This window comes from Erinaceus europaeus, chromosome 17, assembly GCF_950295315.1.
Source record: "Erinaceus europaeus chromosome 17, mEriEur2.1, whole genome shotgun sequence".
NCBI classification, from domain to species: domain Eukaryota; kingdom Metazoa; phylum Chordata; class Mammalia; order Eulipotyphla; family Erinaceidae; genus Erinaceus; species Erinaceus europaeus.
This window is the reverse complement of record NC_080178.1, coordinates 29,108,110-29,126,759: the sequence shown is the minus strand read 5'-3', so window position 1 is coordinate 29,126,759 and position 18,650 is coordinate 29,108,110. Positions and strand designations below refer to the sequence as shown.

The 18,650-nt window shown below is 43.8% G+C and overlaps 1 protein-coding gene and 1 pseudogene across 1 annotated transcript in view; both read left to right on the top strand.

Moving 5' to 3' along the window:
• The first annotated feature begins 3,934 nt into the window (after positions 1 to 3,934).
• Positions 3,935 to 18,650, top strand: part of QSER1 (glutamine and serine rich 1) — a 72,498-nt gene continuing 57,782 nt past the window's right edge. The window contains exon 1 of the mRNA XM_016191290.2: positions 3,935 to 4,144. Within this exon, the coding sequence (XP_016046776.2) occupies positions 3,975 to 4,144 (170 nt within the window). The 5' untranslated portion in view covers positions 3,935 to 3,974. The remainder of the gene's footprint in view (positions 4,145 to 18,650) is intronic.
• Positions 15,538 to 17,865, top strand: LOC132534044 (BTB/POZ domain-containing protein 10-like; annotated as a pseudogene).

The following is an 18,650-nucleotide window of genomic DNA, read 5'->3' as shown; positions in this document are numbered from 1 at the left end:
GGATAGAGAGAAATGGAAAGAGGAGAAGACAGAAAGGGGGAGAGAAAGATAAGACACCTGCAGACCTGCTTCACCACCAGTGAAGCTACCCCCCTGCTGGTGGGGAGCCGGGGCTCAAACCGGTATCCTTACACCCTTGCGCCTTCGCACCATGTGCACTTAACCCGCAGCACTAGTGCCCGACCCCCAGTATAACAATAATTGCTGGATGGATTTTTTAAAAAAATATTTATTTATTCCCTTTCATTGCCCTTGTTGGTTTTTTTTTTTTATATATATTTATTTTTTTATTCCCTTTTGTTGCCCTTGTTGTTTTATTGTTGTAGTTACTGTTGTTGTCGTCATTGTTGGATAGGACAGAGAGAAATGGAGAGAGGAGGGGAAGACAGAGAGGAGGAGAGAAAGATAGACACCTGCAGACCTGCTTCACCGCCTGTGAAGCGACTCCCCTGCAGGTAGGGAGCCGGGGTTTGAACCGGGATCCTTATGCCGGTCCTTGTGCTTTGCGCCACCTGCGCTTAACCCACTGCGCTACAGCCCGACTCCCACCCTTGTTGGTTTTTATTGTTGTAGTTATTAATGTTGTCGTTGTTGTTGGATAGGACAGAGAAAAATGGAGCGAGGAGGGGAAAACAGGGGGAGAGACAGATAGACACCTGTAGACCTGCTTCACTACTTGTGAAGTGACTTCCCTACAGGTGGGGAGCCGGGGCTCGAACCGGGATCCTTAAGCCGGTCCTTGTGCTTTGCTTAACCTTGCTTGTCCTCTGCTTAACCTTCTGCGCTACCACCCGACTCCTGGTTGGCTGGATTAAAAAGTTTCTGCCTGGCAGTGGTACTAGATCACACATGTTATCATGCACTAGGACTCTGGTTCAAGCCCCTGTGCCGCCTGCAGGAAGGATGGCTTCACAAGCAATGAACCAGTGATGTAGGTATTCTCTCCATCCCCCTTCCCTCTTAACTTTTCTGTTTCTATCCAAAAAGAAAAAGAGGGAAAGAGAAAGGAAGGAAAGAAGGAAGGAGGGAAAGAAGGGGGAAATGGCTATCAGAAGTGGATTCATTGTGTAGGTACCATGCCGCAGCAATATCCCTGGTGGCAATAAAAATAAAAGAATGAAAGAAACTCATAATCTGTGAGGGAAAAAAGTAGATATGGAGCTAATTGTAATGAAACATGATAGTGTTAAGGGCCCTTGAGATAGCTCCCTTGAATAGTGTGCTGCTTTGTCTTGGGCACAACCCAGGGCAGCCTGGAGCAGTGAAGGCCCAGTGACAACCAATCGACAAAACAAACAAAACACTAAATAAAAATAAAAGACCTTAACATAAAAGGGTGGAAGACATGATAGTGTTAAATATAATAAAGGTAATATGCACTATAGGGCAATTGCAAGGAAGCAGTTAGTTTTGCCTGGGGAAGTAGGAAAATGCCATGGAACATAATGCTTTATCTGTATCTTAAAAGATGGTAAATTCCACAGGGGAAGAATGGAATGAACATTTTTATTTAAAACAAGAGCAAAACTCACTGTGGACTTTTGACAGTGTCTGGATCAGATTTAAAGCATGTTGCTTGAGAGGTATTTGTAAAAAGCTTTCAGTGACGGGAGTCTATTTTCTGAATGGAAGAAAATATTTTCCAGATAATAATTTTACCAAAAAGATTTAGTGACATTATTTGTAGGCATGTTGGAACATTGGAAATATACTTGGATTGAGTTAGGGTAAATGAAGAAGGAAATTCCACTTAATGGGCAAGTGACTATTACATACGGTGACAGAGTAATATTACTTTAAAATACTCACTAAAATTTTCCTGTAATATCTTTTCTCTGAGTTATGTGGCATAAACAAACTACACAATGGTGTCAAGAACTATAAAGGGTTATTGCCATTTGTTTGGTATTGCCTGCATAACTCACTCTGAGTACCAGTGTATCACAAAGTAGGCGCCATAAAACATTTATAGCACATCACTCCACTTCCTACACTTTCCATAACACCAAAAATTAATGCTTACCAAAATAACTTTAAAACTTAATAGCTAGTAGTGAAAACTCTGATTTATTTAGATTAAAAAGTAGTCCAGTCCAGTAAGAAAAATAAAAGCTGTAGTGAAGATTTGCTACTTGCCTGCAGGAACTCAGAATATCTGGCAAATTCCTTCCCCGAGGAAAACCACTTTTCAAAGATATCTACAGTAAATGCATACTGGAATTAACATAAAATTGCCGATGCCACTTGTGTCTACACGTTTGAATTCATTTGTAAATAACAACTACTTACTTCCTTACTTCCCCACCCCGGGACAAGACTCTAAGCTTCACAGGTGCTGAAAGACTTACAAAAAGGAATGAATAGGAACAAAAGGATGTAGGCGCCAGGAGGAAAACAAAATCACCCAGAACAAAATTAATCTCAAGAGAGAAGTTGCAAATTCAAAACTAGATATGATGGTAGTCCAAATTGCTTTTAAAAATGGTGATCAGAATTAGTGTTAGCAACTAAATTAAGTCTTTTACTATACCTACGAGATTTGCTTAAACATTTATTTTAGACTTATCTTGAGGAATAGGGTACTGTGCTAATAAGCGCCAAATAGGTGTTAAACCAGTAGTGATTTCCTAATGGTGGTGGTCAATAAATTTGACTATTATTAACTTTTTGATCGGTCTTAAAGACCAAACAACGACTTCTGTGATGTCCAACTTTCACTACTCATTAGCTATTAAAAGAAATATTAACTGACACGCAATAGAAGAACCATAATTATTTAACGACCTCCTTCTCCAGAAAGCTTGTAGGTCAGATATGAAATGTTAAGAGATAGGATCCTTGATTCTAAGTCTCAAACAAAAAACTTCAACACAAAGTGTGCATGGTAAGTTTACATGTATTCTAATTAAAACCATCCAGATGGTAGTAGTTGGAGTAATCAATGAAGAGGAGGCTGTATTTATCTTGGGACAGAAGATTCTGAAATCCAGAATGTGGGGAGAAAAAAAAAAAATCCCCCTAGTGGGGGAGGGGGGCAGTTAATAAGTGCCCCTGGGAATGGTCTTTTCAATGAGGATTGGAAAATAATACGTTTGCATTTGAATCTCTTTGAATATAAATCTCCCCTAACAGCAGGAAAAGGGTCCTCTAGCCCAGCAAGCTTTGTGCAGGAAGAGAGCAAACGGAACTGAGAAACAGCCGGCTCAGCTGTTTCTGGTTTGGGACTAGGCATAGAGGAAAAGAAAGCTCGATGTGGGCACTGAGTGCTTGAGTCACACAAAATAACCCGGAGAGTCAAATAACGAGCTCCAGGCAAAGTGCTGACTAGCCTCCCGGTGGGCAGCTCTCTGCCCCGGGTTTCCGCTCCATTTTCCCTTCCCCGCGCAGGCGAGCGGCCGGCGCGGCCCCTTCCCACGGGGCGCGGACAGCTGCCCAGGAGCGGCGGAGGGCGTGAAGCCCGCGGTTGACGGGCTTGAGACTGACCAGTCCCCTTTGGGTCTCCGGAGCCGACTGGGCCGGGTGGTTGCTTCCTGCTCCCCGTCTGGCCCCGGAGAAGCGCTTGGCCGCTAGCGGTCGGCCGGCCCGGGAGCCGCGAGCGCGGGGCGCGGAGGGGAGGCGGGGCGAGACCGCGGGGCGGAGGGGGGCGGGAGGTGCATCCTGGGAAATCCACCAACATGGGGCGCAGCGGCCGCAACCGCCGCTGCCGCGGTGACTCCTGGCTGAGGCTGCCGCCGCTCCCCTGACACCCGCCGGGACCTCGCCGCGCCCGGCCGCGGCCCGGCTTTCCCCGGCACAGACAGGCCTGGCGCACACCCTCCGCCTGTCCGCCAGCCGGGGCCATGTGAGGGGGCAGCTCCCTCGGTCGCCGCCTCCTCCTCTTCCTCCCCCGCCCCCTCCCTCTCCCTCCCGCCCCCCTCACACTGGGCCCTAGAGGAGCCCCCACTGCCGCCCGCCCTCCCTGCGCTACCCCCACGATGGACAGGAACTACACGACCTCGGGCTTCGCCGACCCGCCGCCGCCGCCCGCGCCCCCTGTCGCCGCCAGCGCCGCCGCCGCACCAACCCCCGCCCCCGCCTGGGCCTACGAACCCGGAGCGGCGGTGGCCGCCGCTAGCAGCGGCAGCAGCCCCATCCTCAAGGCCAGGTAGGGAGGGTGGGCGGCGGAGTCGTGGTGGGCCGAGAAAGGCCGGGGATGCGTTTGGGGCCTTCGCCCCGCTGCAGCGCCGCGCAGGGTCGGGGCCGAGCGGGGAGCCCGCCACACGTCTGCCTGCCTGCCCGCGCCCGCCGCGCCGCGGAGGAGGCTGAGGATTCCAGGGGGGTGGCCTCGGGGTGGGTGGGGGCGCCCGGTGCGGGCTTCGCTCCTGCGGCTTGGCTGGTGGGGGGCGGCTGCTCAGAGCAGGGCTGAGCGGGAGTTGCGGGTTTCCGTCCCCCCCTGGGTCCTAGGCTTTCACCCAGTGAAGTTTGGGTTCGTGGCTGAACTCGGCGATCGGGGAGACCCGGGAATCGCTCCCGGGGGCCGAGCGGGACGCGCAGAGTTGGGAGCACTGACATTCCATTGTATCGGGACTGTACTGGCTGACGATGTGGTCTTGGGGGGCCCCGGGGCTGTGAGGATGGGGCGAGCGGGAGAGGAAGGGGCGCTGAGCGGCATCTTTTGACACGGGCACCGTGCCACCGGCACGGGCTGCTGCGGGAGAATCCCCGCGCTCGCGGCCCGGGAGGGGGCTTGGCAGGGCGCGAACGCTGCGCCGGGCTGGGTGACATATGTTTGCAGTGGTGGCCAAGACTGAGCTATTTCTCTTCCACGCGTTCAAAGTTACTCTTGGGTTTCCTCCCCTTTTAACAACAGCAGGAAGTAAGGAATCTCTTTGACTCTGTGTCTTGGGGCGACTTAAGAGTTGGAAGAAATTGGAAGGGTGGGGTGGGGGTGAGGTCAGCGAAGGCCATAAAGGTTGAAGAACCAAGCGTGCTTCTCCACCGCGGCTTCTGAAGCCCTGGTTTATGATGTAGCGCGGGGTTCAAGAGTTCATCTTTGCTCCAGCATGACCTAGGGAATCTGAAATGTTGACTCCTACTGATGCTTAAGCTCGCGGGAAATGTGTAGTAGTGCGGCACAGTGAAACGGTTCATTTGAATGATAACTGGAAGGCGTGGCCTGGTTAGGACGATGTGAAAGAGGGGTGTTTTAAAGCCACTTCTGCGGAACAATGCAGAATCTGGTAGGTGCAGCCTCTGATTACTAGGGGACCAGGGAATCCTGGGTTGCTAATGACTTCATCTTCAGCCTCCAACAGGAAGCTTCCTAGCTTTATGATCTCATCAGATTTCTTCCTTATTATCACGATAGAAGTGAACTTAAAAAAACAGAATTCACATATTACAGTGCACTGGGTTGTCTTTGTTTTTATGAAAGTTCAAGAGTAGCTGTCTTTGTCTTAGACAGTACCTGGGATGATTGTGAAAGAACAAGAAGACTTTGATTCAGAAAAAAAAGGAAATAAGCGTTCTTTGAAGGTCCCTTTGTTTAAAAGAGGATAAGTTTAATAGTGTGACATGCAGTTTGGGCTAAATAACTAAATGCTGAAACCTTTTAGACATTGTTCTATAATTAAGACATTTTAAGGAATTTTAAGAAAGACTTGACATTTCTCACATTATTTTTGTTGACAATTTAACATTTTTTTCAACTACATTTTTGTATTGAATATGATAGTTTACAAATTAAAATTGCTTTCTCTTCAGTGAACAGTAAAGATAGGTATTCTCTTTGTGCAGCTTTTTACGTTTAAAATGAAAACTATTAGTTTTTAAGCCAGAGTACTAGTTATTCCTATTATTTCTTTTAGCAGAGTACTTCTGAGGCAAGAAACTAAAATCAACTTGTCATATTTTCCAAATGTTATTTATCAAAGTAACAAAGAATGACTTCCCAAACACATTTGAAAGCAGTAAGTAGATTTATTTAGAACATGAACTAAAAGAGGTTTATTTATTTATTCATTTTTTTCTTATTACTGATTCTTAAATGTTTATCTTTACCTCCCACTCCTTCTCAAAACCATGTATTTTGGGAGTGGGCTCAGCCAAATTATTCCATAGAAAATGCAGGCTTCCCCCTCCCCCACCAACTTGCTTTGTTAACATTTTGTGTTAGGATCAGGCCATCTGTACCAGGCTATACACATTTCTTAATTGTCCCTCATTTTACTCCCCAAATTATGCAGTGTTTTGATTTCAATTACATACAAAATACTGAATCTGAAATAAGACCTGTTTTAGTATCCTACATTTTCAGAAGCTTACTCATGTTTTCATAACAAAAAAAAACAACCTTTTTCATAATATATCAGCTGAATGTTGTTGCTCCCCATGTGGCAAATATTTCCTTAAGGTGCAAATGAATAAGTTTGGTGATGTAAAAATGGATACTTATCCTTAAAGCTTTAGCCTGTCTTTCACCTTGCAACCTATTCAGAAGCTTATAGATGATAATGATCAGTTGTTACTAACATATTATCTAACATCCCACTTGGTATTTGCTTGATCCTGAAATGTAACATTTTCATCAGTTGATGGGAAAGAGCATCTTAAGTATTTATTTATTTATTTAACCAGAGCACTGTTCAACTCTGGTTTATAATGGTATAGGGGATTGAACCTGGGACTTTGGAGCCACAGGCCTGAGAATCTCTTTGCATAACCACAATATTATAAGCCTTCTCCCTCTCACTTCTCATGAAATTTTTTCTAATTTCTTTTGGTTTATTACGAGAGCACTACTCATCTCTAGTCTATGGTGGTGTAGGAGATTGAACCCTCAGAGCCTCAGGCATTATAATCTTTTTTGCATAACTATTATGGTATGTACCTCACTCACATGAAAATTTTGTGCTATCTAACCCCCACTGGGGTTAGAAACAATATTTTTTGATACAACGGCTCTATCAGATATTAAGTATTTGCATTATTTCAATAATTGAAACATGGAAAATGGAAAACTCTAGCATTTCATTCTTATTAGATTTTACAGAGATATTTCTGGGTATAGTATAGGGCTTGCTAAGCTCATGGGAAATTCAGGAATCAAGAATTTCATATTTGTGCTCTTCTGATTATGTACTAAATGAATATTGCTTTTCTTATGACCAAGCAGCTGGAAATACCTCCTGTGGGGCTGTTTTAAATACTGTAAATACCTCTGCATGCTTTTGGAAATAAGGCCATCACCAGGAGGAGCCTCCAGGAGCAGTGGATTTAGAGCCCCAGCAATAACCCTGGAGGCAAAATAAATGAATAAATAAATAAATAAGTAAAATTTTTTAAAAAGGTCGTTCTGCATTTATTGGCCCATTTTGGATTCCTTGGATCATGTACTGTAAAACTTTCATATATGCTGTTACCTCTGCCTGGATATGTCGCATCTTGTTCCAGTTTCTGACTTTAAGTCTATCATGATAGACTCTCACTACCTTTCAACCTTTGCCTTCCAGAATATCTGGTTTTTATGTTTGTTTTGCCACCAGGGTTATTGCTGGGACTTGGTTCCTAGCAGCATTTTTCTTTTTCTTTCTTTTTCCTTTCTTCTTTTTTTCTTTTTATTAAGGGTGAGAAGCAGGGAGAGGGAAAGAGTGGGAGAAAAATTGAGACACACCTATAGCAGTGTTCTTCCTCTTATGAAGCTTCTTCCTGCAGGTGTGCAGGTAGGGTCCCAGAGGCTTGAACCCAGGTCCTTGCACATGGTAATGTGTGGGCTCTACCGGGTGACCCACCACCCAGCCAACCTTCTGTTATCTTGTATATTTCACAATCCTTTCACATAATTCACAGAAATATAATTAGATACTTTTCATATATATATATATATGTATATATATGTGTGTGTATTTATATTCCTCTTCAGAAAAAAATTCTTATAGGGGCCAGGTGGTAGTGCACCTGGTTGACTGCACATGTTACAATGTGTAAGCACCCAGGTTCAAGCCCCCAGTCCCACCTGCAGGGGGAAAGCTTCACAAGTGGTGAGGCAGTGTTGCAGGTGTCTCTGTCTCTCTCCATATCACTCCCTTCTCGATTTCTGACTGTCTCTATCCAATAAATAAATAAAGATAATTAAAAAAAAAGCCTACATGGCAAGAAAAAAAATTTCTCTAAAAAAATAACTTCTTGTGGTCCGGGAGGTGGCGTAATAGATAGAACATTGGACTCTCAAGCATGAGGTCCTGAGTTTGATCCCTGGCAGCACATGTGCCAGAGTGATGTCTGGTTCTTTATCTCTCCTCCTATCTTTCTCACAAATAAATAAAGTCTTTAAAAAGATAATTTCTTCAAGGGATACTTTCTGTTTGCTTACTGCTATATACTTGGCACTTTATCAACTGGTATATAGTTGGTCCTTATTACATAAAAGCAAGAACAGTTTTAGTATGGAAACTGCCTTTTTCCTCCTGTTGTAACCTCTAGTGCTATTCCCACATAATAGGAATCAGAAACTGCTAGACCAGTTAAGGGCTGGTCTCTGAACAGTAAGTATTATAGTCTCTATAATAGTCTATTGGTCAAAGCAGTGTCAGACTCAATGCAGAGTTACATGAGAAAATCTGTTCTGTGAAGGTGTGTTTTACTGGGGATAGAGAACTCACCAGAATAGCACACTTTAGAGTGTTAGTAATCCCTCCTACTCAACCTTACTAGTTCAGTAAAGTATTTATTAAGTAGTCAGTAAATTATTGGAAATGGGAACCTTAACTAAAATAGTACACATTAAAGTAAGTTCTCTAATAATGTCTTCTTGTGAAGGATTGTTTTCTCATCAATATTATAAAGAGCCTGTTGCCCTAGATTGATTTTAAAAATATTTATTTATTTATTTCCTTTTGTTGCCTTTGTTGTTTTATTGTTGTTATTATTGTTGTCGATATTGGATAGGACAGAGAAATGGAGAGAGGAGGGGAAGACAGCGAGGGGGAGAGAAAGATAGACACCTGCAGACCTGCTTCACCGCTTGTGAAGCGACGCCCCTGCAGGTGGGGAGCTGGGCTCGAACCCAGATCCTTACGCAGGTCTTTGGTGCGCTTAACCCACTGAGCTACCTCCAGACTCCCAATAGATTTTTTTTTTTTTTAACCAGAGCACTGCTCAGCTCTGGCTTTTGGTGGTATAGGGGGTCAAACTGGGGACTTTGGAACCTCAGGAATGAGTCTTTTTGCATAGCCATTATGCTATCTATCCCTGCCCCCTAGAATCTTTTCTTTTTAACACTTAAAAAATGTATTTATATATCGGCGGTAGCACAGCGGGTTAAGCACATGTGGCGGAAAGTGCAAGAACTGGTGGAAGGATCCCGGGTTCGAGCCCCCGGCTCTCCACCTGTAGGAAAGTTGCTTCACAGGTGAAATAGGTCTGGAGGTGTCTGTCTTTTTCTCCCCTTCTCCGTCTTCCCCATCTCTCTCCATTTCTCTCTGTCCTATCCAACAACAAGGACATCAGTAACAACAACAATAATAACTACAACAATAAAACAACAAGGGCAACAAAAGGGAATAAATAAATACAAAAAAATTTTTTTTTATGTATTTATTGGGAAGGTTCAGGTCCTGGAACATGATGGCAGAGAAGGACCTAGTAGGGGTTGTATTGTTATGTAGAAATATTATGCATGTACAAACCACTGTGTTTTGCTGTCGATTATCAACTGTTAATTCCCCAATAAAGAAATTTTTAAAAATGTATTTATTTATTTTTTGGTAGAGACAGAGAAATTGAGAGGGGAGGAAGAGGTAGAGAGGGAGAAAGAGACACCTGCAGCCTTGCTTCACCACTTGTGAAGCTTTCCTCTTACAGGTGGGGACCAGGGCCTTGAACCTGGGTCCCTGAGCACTGTAATATGTGCACTTAACCAGGTGCACCACCACCCAGCCCCTGCCCTAGATTCTAAAAACACAACATGGAGGTTAGTTTATAGCTAGAGGGCTTTGCAAGGTCTTTGAGAATAATGATGATGATATGAACAACAACAAAAAAGTTTTTTGATAAGATTAATTTGGCAGTCAACTACGGAACAGATGAGAATTGGCAGAGCTAGAAAAAAAAAAAAAAAAACAGGGTACCAAATGAGAAGCAATTCATCAGACCAGGTAGGAAGAAGGCTGCATTTAGGGTTCACTAGAGAAAGAGAACCAGTAAGGAGGAGATGGATGAATAGGAATATAATAAGATGGTGCAATTGAGGAGACTAATTTCTACGGTCTGCCATATGTTATTTGGAGAGTCAAGGAAACTGGTTGTATAACTCAGTCTGGGCCTAAGGCCTAAAAAAACCAGGGCAATCACAAGATTATAAGTTCAAGTTCCACAGCAGAAGATGGAATGTCCTGTTCCACAGTGAAACAGGAAAAAGAGTGAAATAATGCCTCCACCTTTTTTTTTTTTTTTTTTTTTTAATTTATGAGAAAGAAGAGAGAACCAGACATCACTCCGGTACACGTGCTACTGGGGATTGAACTCGGGACCTCATGGTTGAGAATCCAATTCTTTATCCATTGTGTCACTGCCCGGACCACATCTCTACCTTTAATTCTATACAGACCCTCAGTAGATAAGCTTTTGCCAACCCACAGGTGGGGAGAGCATCTTCATCACTGAGTCTGCTTACTAAAATGCTTATCCTGAACATCCTCACACACACACCCAGAAACCAAGGTGGATTTGGGTAGCCCTTAGCCTCTCAGTTGATACAATGAACCCTAACAAATGCATCCTTGTCAACTTTGTTTTGCATCCATCTCCTTAGACTCTATTTAAGCAAGGGGAGTATTCATGATATTATATTCCTTCTTTCTTTTTTTCTTTCTTTAGTATTTTATTTACTTATTAGAAAGGTAGGGAGAGAGAGAAGGAACCAGACAGTACTCTGGTTACATGTGCTGCTGGGGGTTGAACTCAGGACCTCATGCTTTAGTGTTTTATCCATTGTACCACCTCCTAGGCCACCAGGAGGTGTTTCTATAGCTGGTTTTGTGCCCATAACTGAAGTAACCACCTCTTCAAACTTCCAGAATACTCATTTCATATTTTCAGTTGCTTGTGGCTCTTTGCCTTGTGGTATGACCCCAAGCCTTTATTCCTGAAGGGTCTGAGCCCATGTTAGACCTTCATGGAGTGAGAAATTGTTCTCTGTTGACCTTATTCACAAGGCATGTTAGTTAAGAAATGTCCTAATGGACTTTGCTGCATTCTAGATATATTCTTGATTACTTTTTTTTTTTTTTCCTTCAGGGTTATTGCTGGGCTCGATGCCTATACCATGAATCCACCGCTCCTGGAGGCCATTTTTTCCCCTTTTGTTGCCCTTGTTGTTGTAGCCTCGTTGTGGTTTATTCTTGATGACTTTTATTGTGGACTAACTCAGTTTCTTCTTGGTAGTAAGGATCATTCACCACAGCCAGCACTGTGACTTTCTTCTTTGCCTATTCAGTTATATGGAGTCCACAGTGGCCAGTTTGTAGTCTTTTTTTTTTTTTTTTTTAATTTTGGATAGAGAGAAATTGAGAGGGGAGAGAGAGACCTGCAGCACTGATTCACCATGTGTGAAGCTTCCCCTCCAGCAGGTGGGAACCAGGGCCTTAAACCTGGGTCTTTGCACACTGTAATTAATGTATGTGCTCAACCCAGGTACACCACCACCCGATCCCCTTGGGTTGCTGGGTTTTTTTGTTTTAATATTTATTTACTTTTCCCTTTTATTACTCTTGTTTTTATTGTTGTCATTATTATTGTTGTCGTTATTATTGTTGTAGTTATTGTTGTTGTTGTTGATGTCATTGTTGGATAGGACAGAGAGAAATGGAGAGAGGAGGGGAAAACAGAGAGGGGGAGAGAAAGATAAACACCTGCAGACCTGCTTCATTGCTTGTGAAGCAACTCTCCTACAGGTGGGGAGCCTGTCTTTATCCAATAAATAAAAATTTATTTATTGGATAAAGACAGCCAGAAAGCTAGAGGGAAGGGGTAAGATAGGAAGAGAGACAGAGAAATACCTGCAGCACTGCTTACCACTTGCAAAGCTTCCCCCTCCCTGCAGGTGTGGACTGGGGGCTTGAACCAGGGTCCTTGCGCATTGTAGCCCATATGCTCAGCTAGGTGCGCCAGTGGTGTCTTTTCTCATTCCACTCCTTGATACCTGCAACTGTGAATCTTTACTGTCAGAAACAGCGCTAGGCAGTGGGGCATATAAAGCTTTCTGGAGAACCTTACTCCATCTCCCCACTCTCTTTCCCCTCCCAATAAGGTATTAGCACCTTGAAGGTACTGTTGAGTTTTTTTTTTAATTTCATTATCTTTATTTATTTATTGGATAGAGATAGAGAGGGAAGGGGGGGGGAATAGAGAGGCAGAGAGACACCTGTAGCACTGCTTCACCACTTGCAAAGTAAGTAGGGAACAGGGGCTCAAACCTGGGTCCTTGTGCATTTAACATGTGCACTCAACCAGGTGCACCACCACCAGACTCCTTACTTGAATATTCAAAAGACCATTTTACCATTTTGTCTAGTTAGCTGCTTAAGGATGGTGGCAAACCTGGTAAGAACAGTGAATTCCATGCACATAAGCCCACTGCTACATTTCTTTTGATATACCCTGATCAGAAGCAGTGCTGTGTAAAATAAAATGAAGGTGTGTAAGACATTGGTATTCTGTATGTCAGCAGAGATAGTTTGGGTAGTTGGTGTTAAATCTGTATTCAACATACTCAAAATATTACTACTTCCATGTTGGAATCTTTCCAGTATCATCTGCATGTCACAAGGTAGCTAACTGATATAATGGTACCATACCAGGAGCTCAGTATTGGTCTCTTTTACTGGCATATTGGGCAGGCAGTAGTGGTCATAATCAGATCAGCCTTGGTGAATAGAAGTCCATGTGGCTGAGCCTATCTATAACCCTCATCCCTACCACCAGAGCTATTTATTTAGTTCTTGAACTCTGGTGACTGGGAAGACAAAGATTGACTGGGCTGGGTGAATCTGGTAGCCCCAGCTACTGAAGTGTCTGCCTCCATTGACACATTCTGGATGGATCCATTTGAGGCGGGGAGTGTGGTTGTCTAACTTATTTATTTATTTATTTATTTATTTATTTATTTAAAGACTTTATATTTATTTATGAGAAAGACAGGAGGAGAGAGAGAAAGAACCAGACATCACTCTGGTACATGTGCTGCCAGGAATTGAAATCAGGACCTCATGTGGTCCGGGAGGTGGTGCAGTGAATAAGCCGTTGGACTCTCAAGCATGAGGTCCTGAGTTCAGTCCCTGGCAGCACATGTACCAGAGTGATGCCTGGTTCTTTCTCTCTCTCCTTCTATATTTCTCATTAATTAATAAATAAAATCATTTAAAAATATTTATTTTCCCTTTTGTTGCCCTTGTTGTTTTATTGTAGTTATTATTGTTGTTGTTATTGATGTCGTCTTTGTTAGATAGGACAGAGAGAAATGGAAAGAGGAAGGGAAGACAGAGAGGGTGAGAGAAAGATAGACACCTACAGACCTGTTTCACTGCCTGTGAAGCGATTCCCCTGCAGGTGGGGAGCTGGGGGCTCTAACCGGGATCCTTACGCTGGTCCTTGCACTTTGTGCCACATGCCCTTAACCCGCTGCATACTGCCGGACTCCCAATAAATAAAATCCTTAAAAAAAAAAATCAGGACCTCATACTTGAGAGTCTAATTCTTTATCCACTGTGCCACCTCCCAGACCACCCTATAACTTACTATTTTATTTTATTTTTGCCTCCAGGTTATCACTGAGACTTGCTGCCAATCCACTGTGCCTGGAGGCCATTTTTTGTTGTTGTCATTATTGTTGCTGGATAGGACAGAAAGAAATCAAGAGAGGGAGAGAAAGATAGACATCTGCACACCTGCTTCACCACTTGCAGATCCCTGCAGGTGGAAAGCTGAGGGGCTCGAACCGGATCCTTACACCAGTCCTTGTGTTTCACGCCATGTGTGCTTAACCCAGTGCACCTCCACCCGGCCCCTATTTTAGTTTTTTAATTGCTACCAGGATTATTGTTGGAGCTCTGTGCCAGCACCACAAATCTACTGGTCCTGGGGGCCATTTTTTTTAAGTCAGAGAAACTGGGGGTGGGGGAGGTTGGAGAGAATGAGAGATACTTTCCTGTTCATGAAGCCTTCTCCATGCAGGTGGGAGAGCCAGGGCTTGAACCCTGTTTTTTGCGCATAATAGTGAGTGCTTCAACTGAGTGCACCACTGCCTAGCCCCCCTATCCTTGCCTATATCTTGTGTGTACTTAAGGGGACTGTTGGTTATGGTTGGTTTCTGAGCAGTTGTGTAAGAAAGCTTGAAGGGAATGGCAGGCCAGTCTCATGCTATGACAATAACTCCACTGATCCAAAGAATTAGGCTCAGACAGTGCACATTAGGGCTCGAACCGGTCCTTAGGCTTGCCACCTCCTGTGCTTAACCCACTGTGCTACCGCTCCACCCCCTCCTAATTTTTTTTATTAGTGATTTAATAATGATCAATGAGATTGTGGGCTAAGAGGGGTACAATTCCATACAGTTCCCGCCACCAGAGTTCCATATCCCACCCCCTCCATTGGAAGGTTCCCTATTCTTTATCCCTCTAGGAGTATAAACCAAAGATCTTTATTGGGTGTAGAAGGTGGGAGGTCTGGCTCCTGTAATTGCTTGTTCACTGGACGTGGATCTTGACAGGTCCTGCCAATGCCCATGTCCAGTAGAGAAACAATTACAGAAGCCAGACCTTCACCTTCTGCACCCCACAATGACCCTGGGTCCATACTCTCAAAGGGATAAAGAATAGGAAAGGTTCCAAAGGAGAGGGTGGGATGTGGAATTCCGGAGGTGGGAATTGTATGGAATTGAACCCCTCTTATCCTATGGCCTTGTCAGTCATTATTAAATCAATTAATTGTTTCTCTACTGGACATGGGCATTGGCACATTGATTCATACCCCCAGCCTGTTTCTGTCTTTTCCTAGTGGGGTGGGACTCTGGGAAGGTGGGGTTCCAGAGTACATTGGTGAAGTTGTCTGCCCGGGAAGTCAAGTAGGCGTAGTGGTAGTATCTGCAACTTGGTGGCTGGAAAAGCATTAAGATATAAAGCAGAACAAATTGTTTAATAATCAAGGACCTAAAGGTAACAATATCACAGGTGAGATTTGGAGTCTTCATGTTGGAAGGAGCTAGGTAGTCTATTTAGATATATTCCATGGGGCCCATGACTTTACTAATTCTTGCCTAACCCAACAGCTAACATGCAGGTGGGCCAAAGGTATTGTCTGGGGAGATGGTGTCAGAGTTGGGAATAGGACTAGAAAGCTGCATCAGGGCAGAGAGTAGCTCCTGAATATGGGGAAAGTATATTCTGTAAACCCCATTGATCTGACCTACGGCCCATATGTACTCATATTTACACAGGAGCCTGTGTAACCTCTGTATCCCTGTAGGTCTGAGCTCACATTCTGTGGTCACAGCCAGGAACATTCTTGGCTGCACTCATTTCAGGACCAGTCTTCCTCAAGTGGCAGATAATGTTGACCCTCCATCCCTACCATTGTCCCACATTGAGAGCAAGGCCCACAAGAGGGTTTATGATGTTCCTGATTGAGATGACCAGTGATGGTGGAGAGAGGGATCTGTTAGAGGTCTAGGTCCACCATATCTATGTGGGAGTCCCAGGATTCCCTGACTAGAGTCCCACATGATGGAGTTAGGCCTTATAAATTTTTAAAAATATTTATTTATTTTCCCTTTTGTTGCCCCTGTTGTTTTTTATTGTTGTTACTGATGTCATCGTTGTTAGGTAGGACAGAGAGAAATGGAGAGAGATGGGGAAGACAGAGGGGGAAGAAAGATAGACACCTGCAGACTTAGACCTGCTTTGCCGCCTATGAAGTGACTCCCCTACAGGTGGGGAGCTGGGGGCTCAAACCGGGATCCTTATGCTGGTCCTTGCGCTTAACCCGTTGCACTACTGCCTGACTCCTTTATAAATTCTATGAACATTCACATACTCTCTCATGTGTTGCTAAAGGAATTAATTGTCTACCATACTAAAGTGATTCTGTCTGGTGCTAGTGAGGGGCATGAGAAGTCAAAAGATGGATGATGGTCAAGTGACAGATCACAGGATTAATCTCATGAATGAACAGAATCTCAACTCAGTCCTTGTATTAGAAATGCTACTCCTATAACACAACACTGTTATGTTGAGAAAGAAAAACATCATAGTTACTCTCGTCCAAGTAGTCCATCTCCAAATGTTTCCAGTTAGAATGCTGGGAATAGTAGAAACAGTAGTCAGTCAAATTCAGACTATATTTGTAAGACTTCTGGGGAGACAGATGGTGTTTATTTGTGAAAATTCAAAAGAAGGTGCTCGGAATGAAAGAACAGCAGCACTAATTGTGGGTAGCACTAAATGTTGTCAACCCATCATTTTTACCGCACAGAGAAACAGTATATTGGGTTTGGTGGAAAACATAGTTTTACACGTCCCAATGAAAATGGAGAGCATAAAGCCACAAAAGGAATGGGCTCCATTGTTGTTTGAGCTATTCTGGGTTACTCTAAAGCAGAGATAACTCATTGTCCTGATGGCATCTCTATTCCTGATGCATGTGGCTACCTTCCTATCTCATCTCTTTTGAATGTAGTGCTATTAAATGTGCAGATCTCAAGTGATGGTACCCATAGACAGTCTGACTTTTATCTGGAAGAAATGATCCTGCCACTTAATGTAGCCAGGGGAAACTGACAATCCTTCCTAGCTGACTGAATCCACATGGATCCCAGTCACTTTCAAAGCCAGCAACAAGTAGCTCCTGACAGCTTTCAACCTGACGCTGTTGACTGGCTATAGAAGAAGGGCAAACGCTAGAAGAAGAAGAATGTAGCCAGTGTTCAGAGTGGAGAAAAAGAATGACACATAGTGGTGCTTACAGAAGATGATGTAGTTATTGTGATGAAGAATATCCACCACAAATGGGAGAGAGTATTCACATTATTTATAGCACAAAATTACATAGATTTTTTTTTTTTTTTTTTGTACACTGAAAACAGAGATGTGACCTAATCAGTTTTGAAGAAGTGTTTTTTTTTTTTTTTTTCCTGATGTGTGGGGGATTGAACTTGGGACTTGAGACCCTCAGGCATGAGACTCTAACAAGAGGGATTTTTAAGAGGCAGAGTGCGAAATAGACCACAGCACCAAAGCTTCCTTCAATGTAGTGGAGGCCAGGCTCAAGCCTGCATAGCACACATGGCAAAAAGTGTGTGTTTAGAGGTGAACTATCTCTTGACTATTAAATAAGTCCTCTCTTGGCTCTAGACTACACTGAAAACAATTACCTTCCAGGGCAGAGGGTAGATAGCATAATGATTATGCAAACAGACTCTTATGCCTGAGGTTTCAAAGCCCCAGGTTCGATCCCCACACCACCATAAATAAACCAGAGCTGAACAGTGCTCTGATTTAAAAAAAAATTACCTTCCCAGGGCCAGGTGGTGGCACACCTGGGTGAACACATGTTACAGTGCACGAGGACCCAGGTTCGAGCTCCCAGTCCCCACCTGCACAGGAAAGCTTCTCAGGTGGTGAAGCAGTGTTACAGGTGTCTCTCTGTCTCACCTTCTCTATCACCACTTTCTCGGTTTCTTGCTGTCTCTATACAATAAATAAATAAATATAATTTTAAAAATTACCTCCCCCTTTGCTAAACTTGCTGGGCAAGGAAGGGAGCAAAGATGAAGCCTGTCTATGTTGCTATTATTGCCGCCTTTAATTGTAGCACTATGAAAGATGATTTCCTGTTACTGAGCTGCTAGTCACACAGCTTTTTTTTTTAAATTTTTTAAAAAATATTTTATTTTATTTATTTATTCATTCCCTTTTGTTGCCCTTGTTGTTTATTGTTGTAGTTATTATTGTTGTTGTCGTAGTTGTTGGATAGGACAGAGAGAAATGGAGAGAGGAGGGGAAGACAGAGAGGGGGAGAGAAAGATAGACACCTGCAGACCTGCTTCACTCCCCTGCAGGTGGGGAGCCGGGGTTTGAACCGGAATCCTTATGTCAGTCCTTGTGCTTTGCGCCACCTGCGCTTAACCTGCTGTGCTACAGCCCGACTCCCATCACACAGCTTCTTAATGTTTTTCTTCTCTCTTTTTTTTTTAACCAGAGCAGTGATCAGCTCTGGTTTATGATGATGCCAGGTTGTTGAACCTGGGACTTTGCAGCCTCAGGCATGAGAGTCTTTTTGCTTAATTGCCTCCAGGCTTATCACTGGGGCTTGGTATCTCCACTACTACTGGCAGTTTTTAATTTTTATTTATTTTCCCTTTTGTTGCCCTTGTTGTTTTGTGGTTGTTGTTGTAATTGACGTTATCGTTGATAGATAGGACAGAGAGAAATGGAGAGAGGAGGGGAAGCCGGGGAAAGAAAGACACCTGAGAATCTGCTTCACCACTTGTGAAGTGACTCCCCTGCAGGTGGGGAGCTGGGGGCTTGAACCGGGATCTTTACTCCCGTCCTTGCGCCTTGCACCACATGCGCTTAACCCTCTGCGCTACCACCCGACTCTCTCTCTCTCTCTCTCTTTTT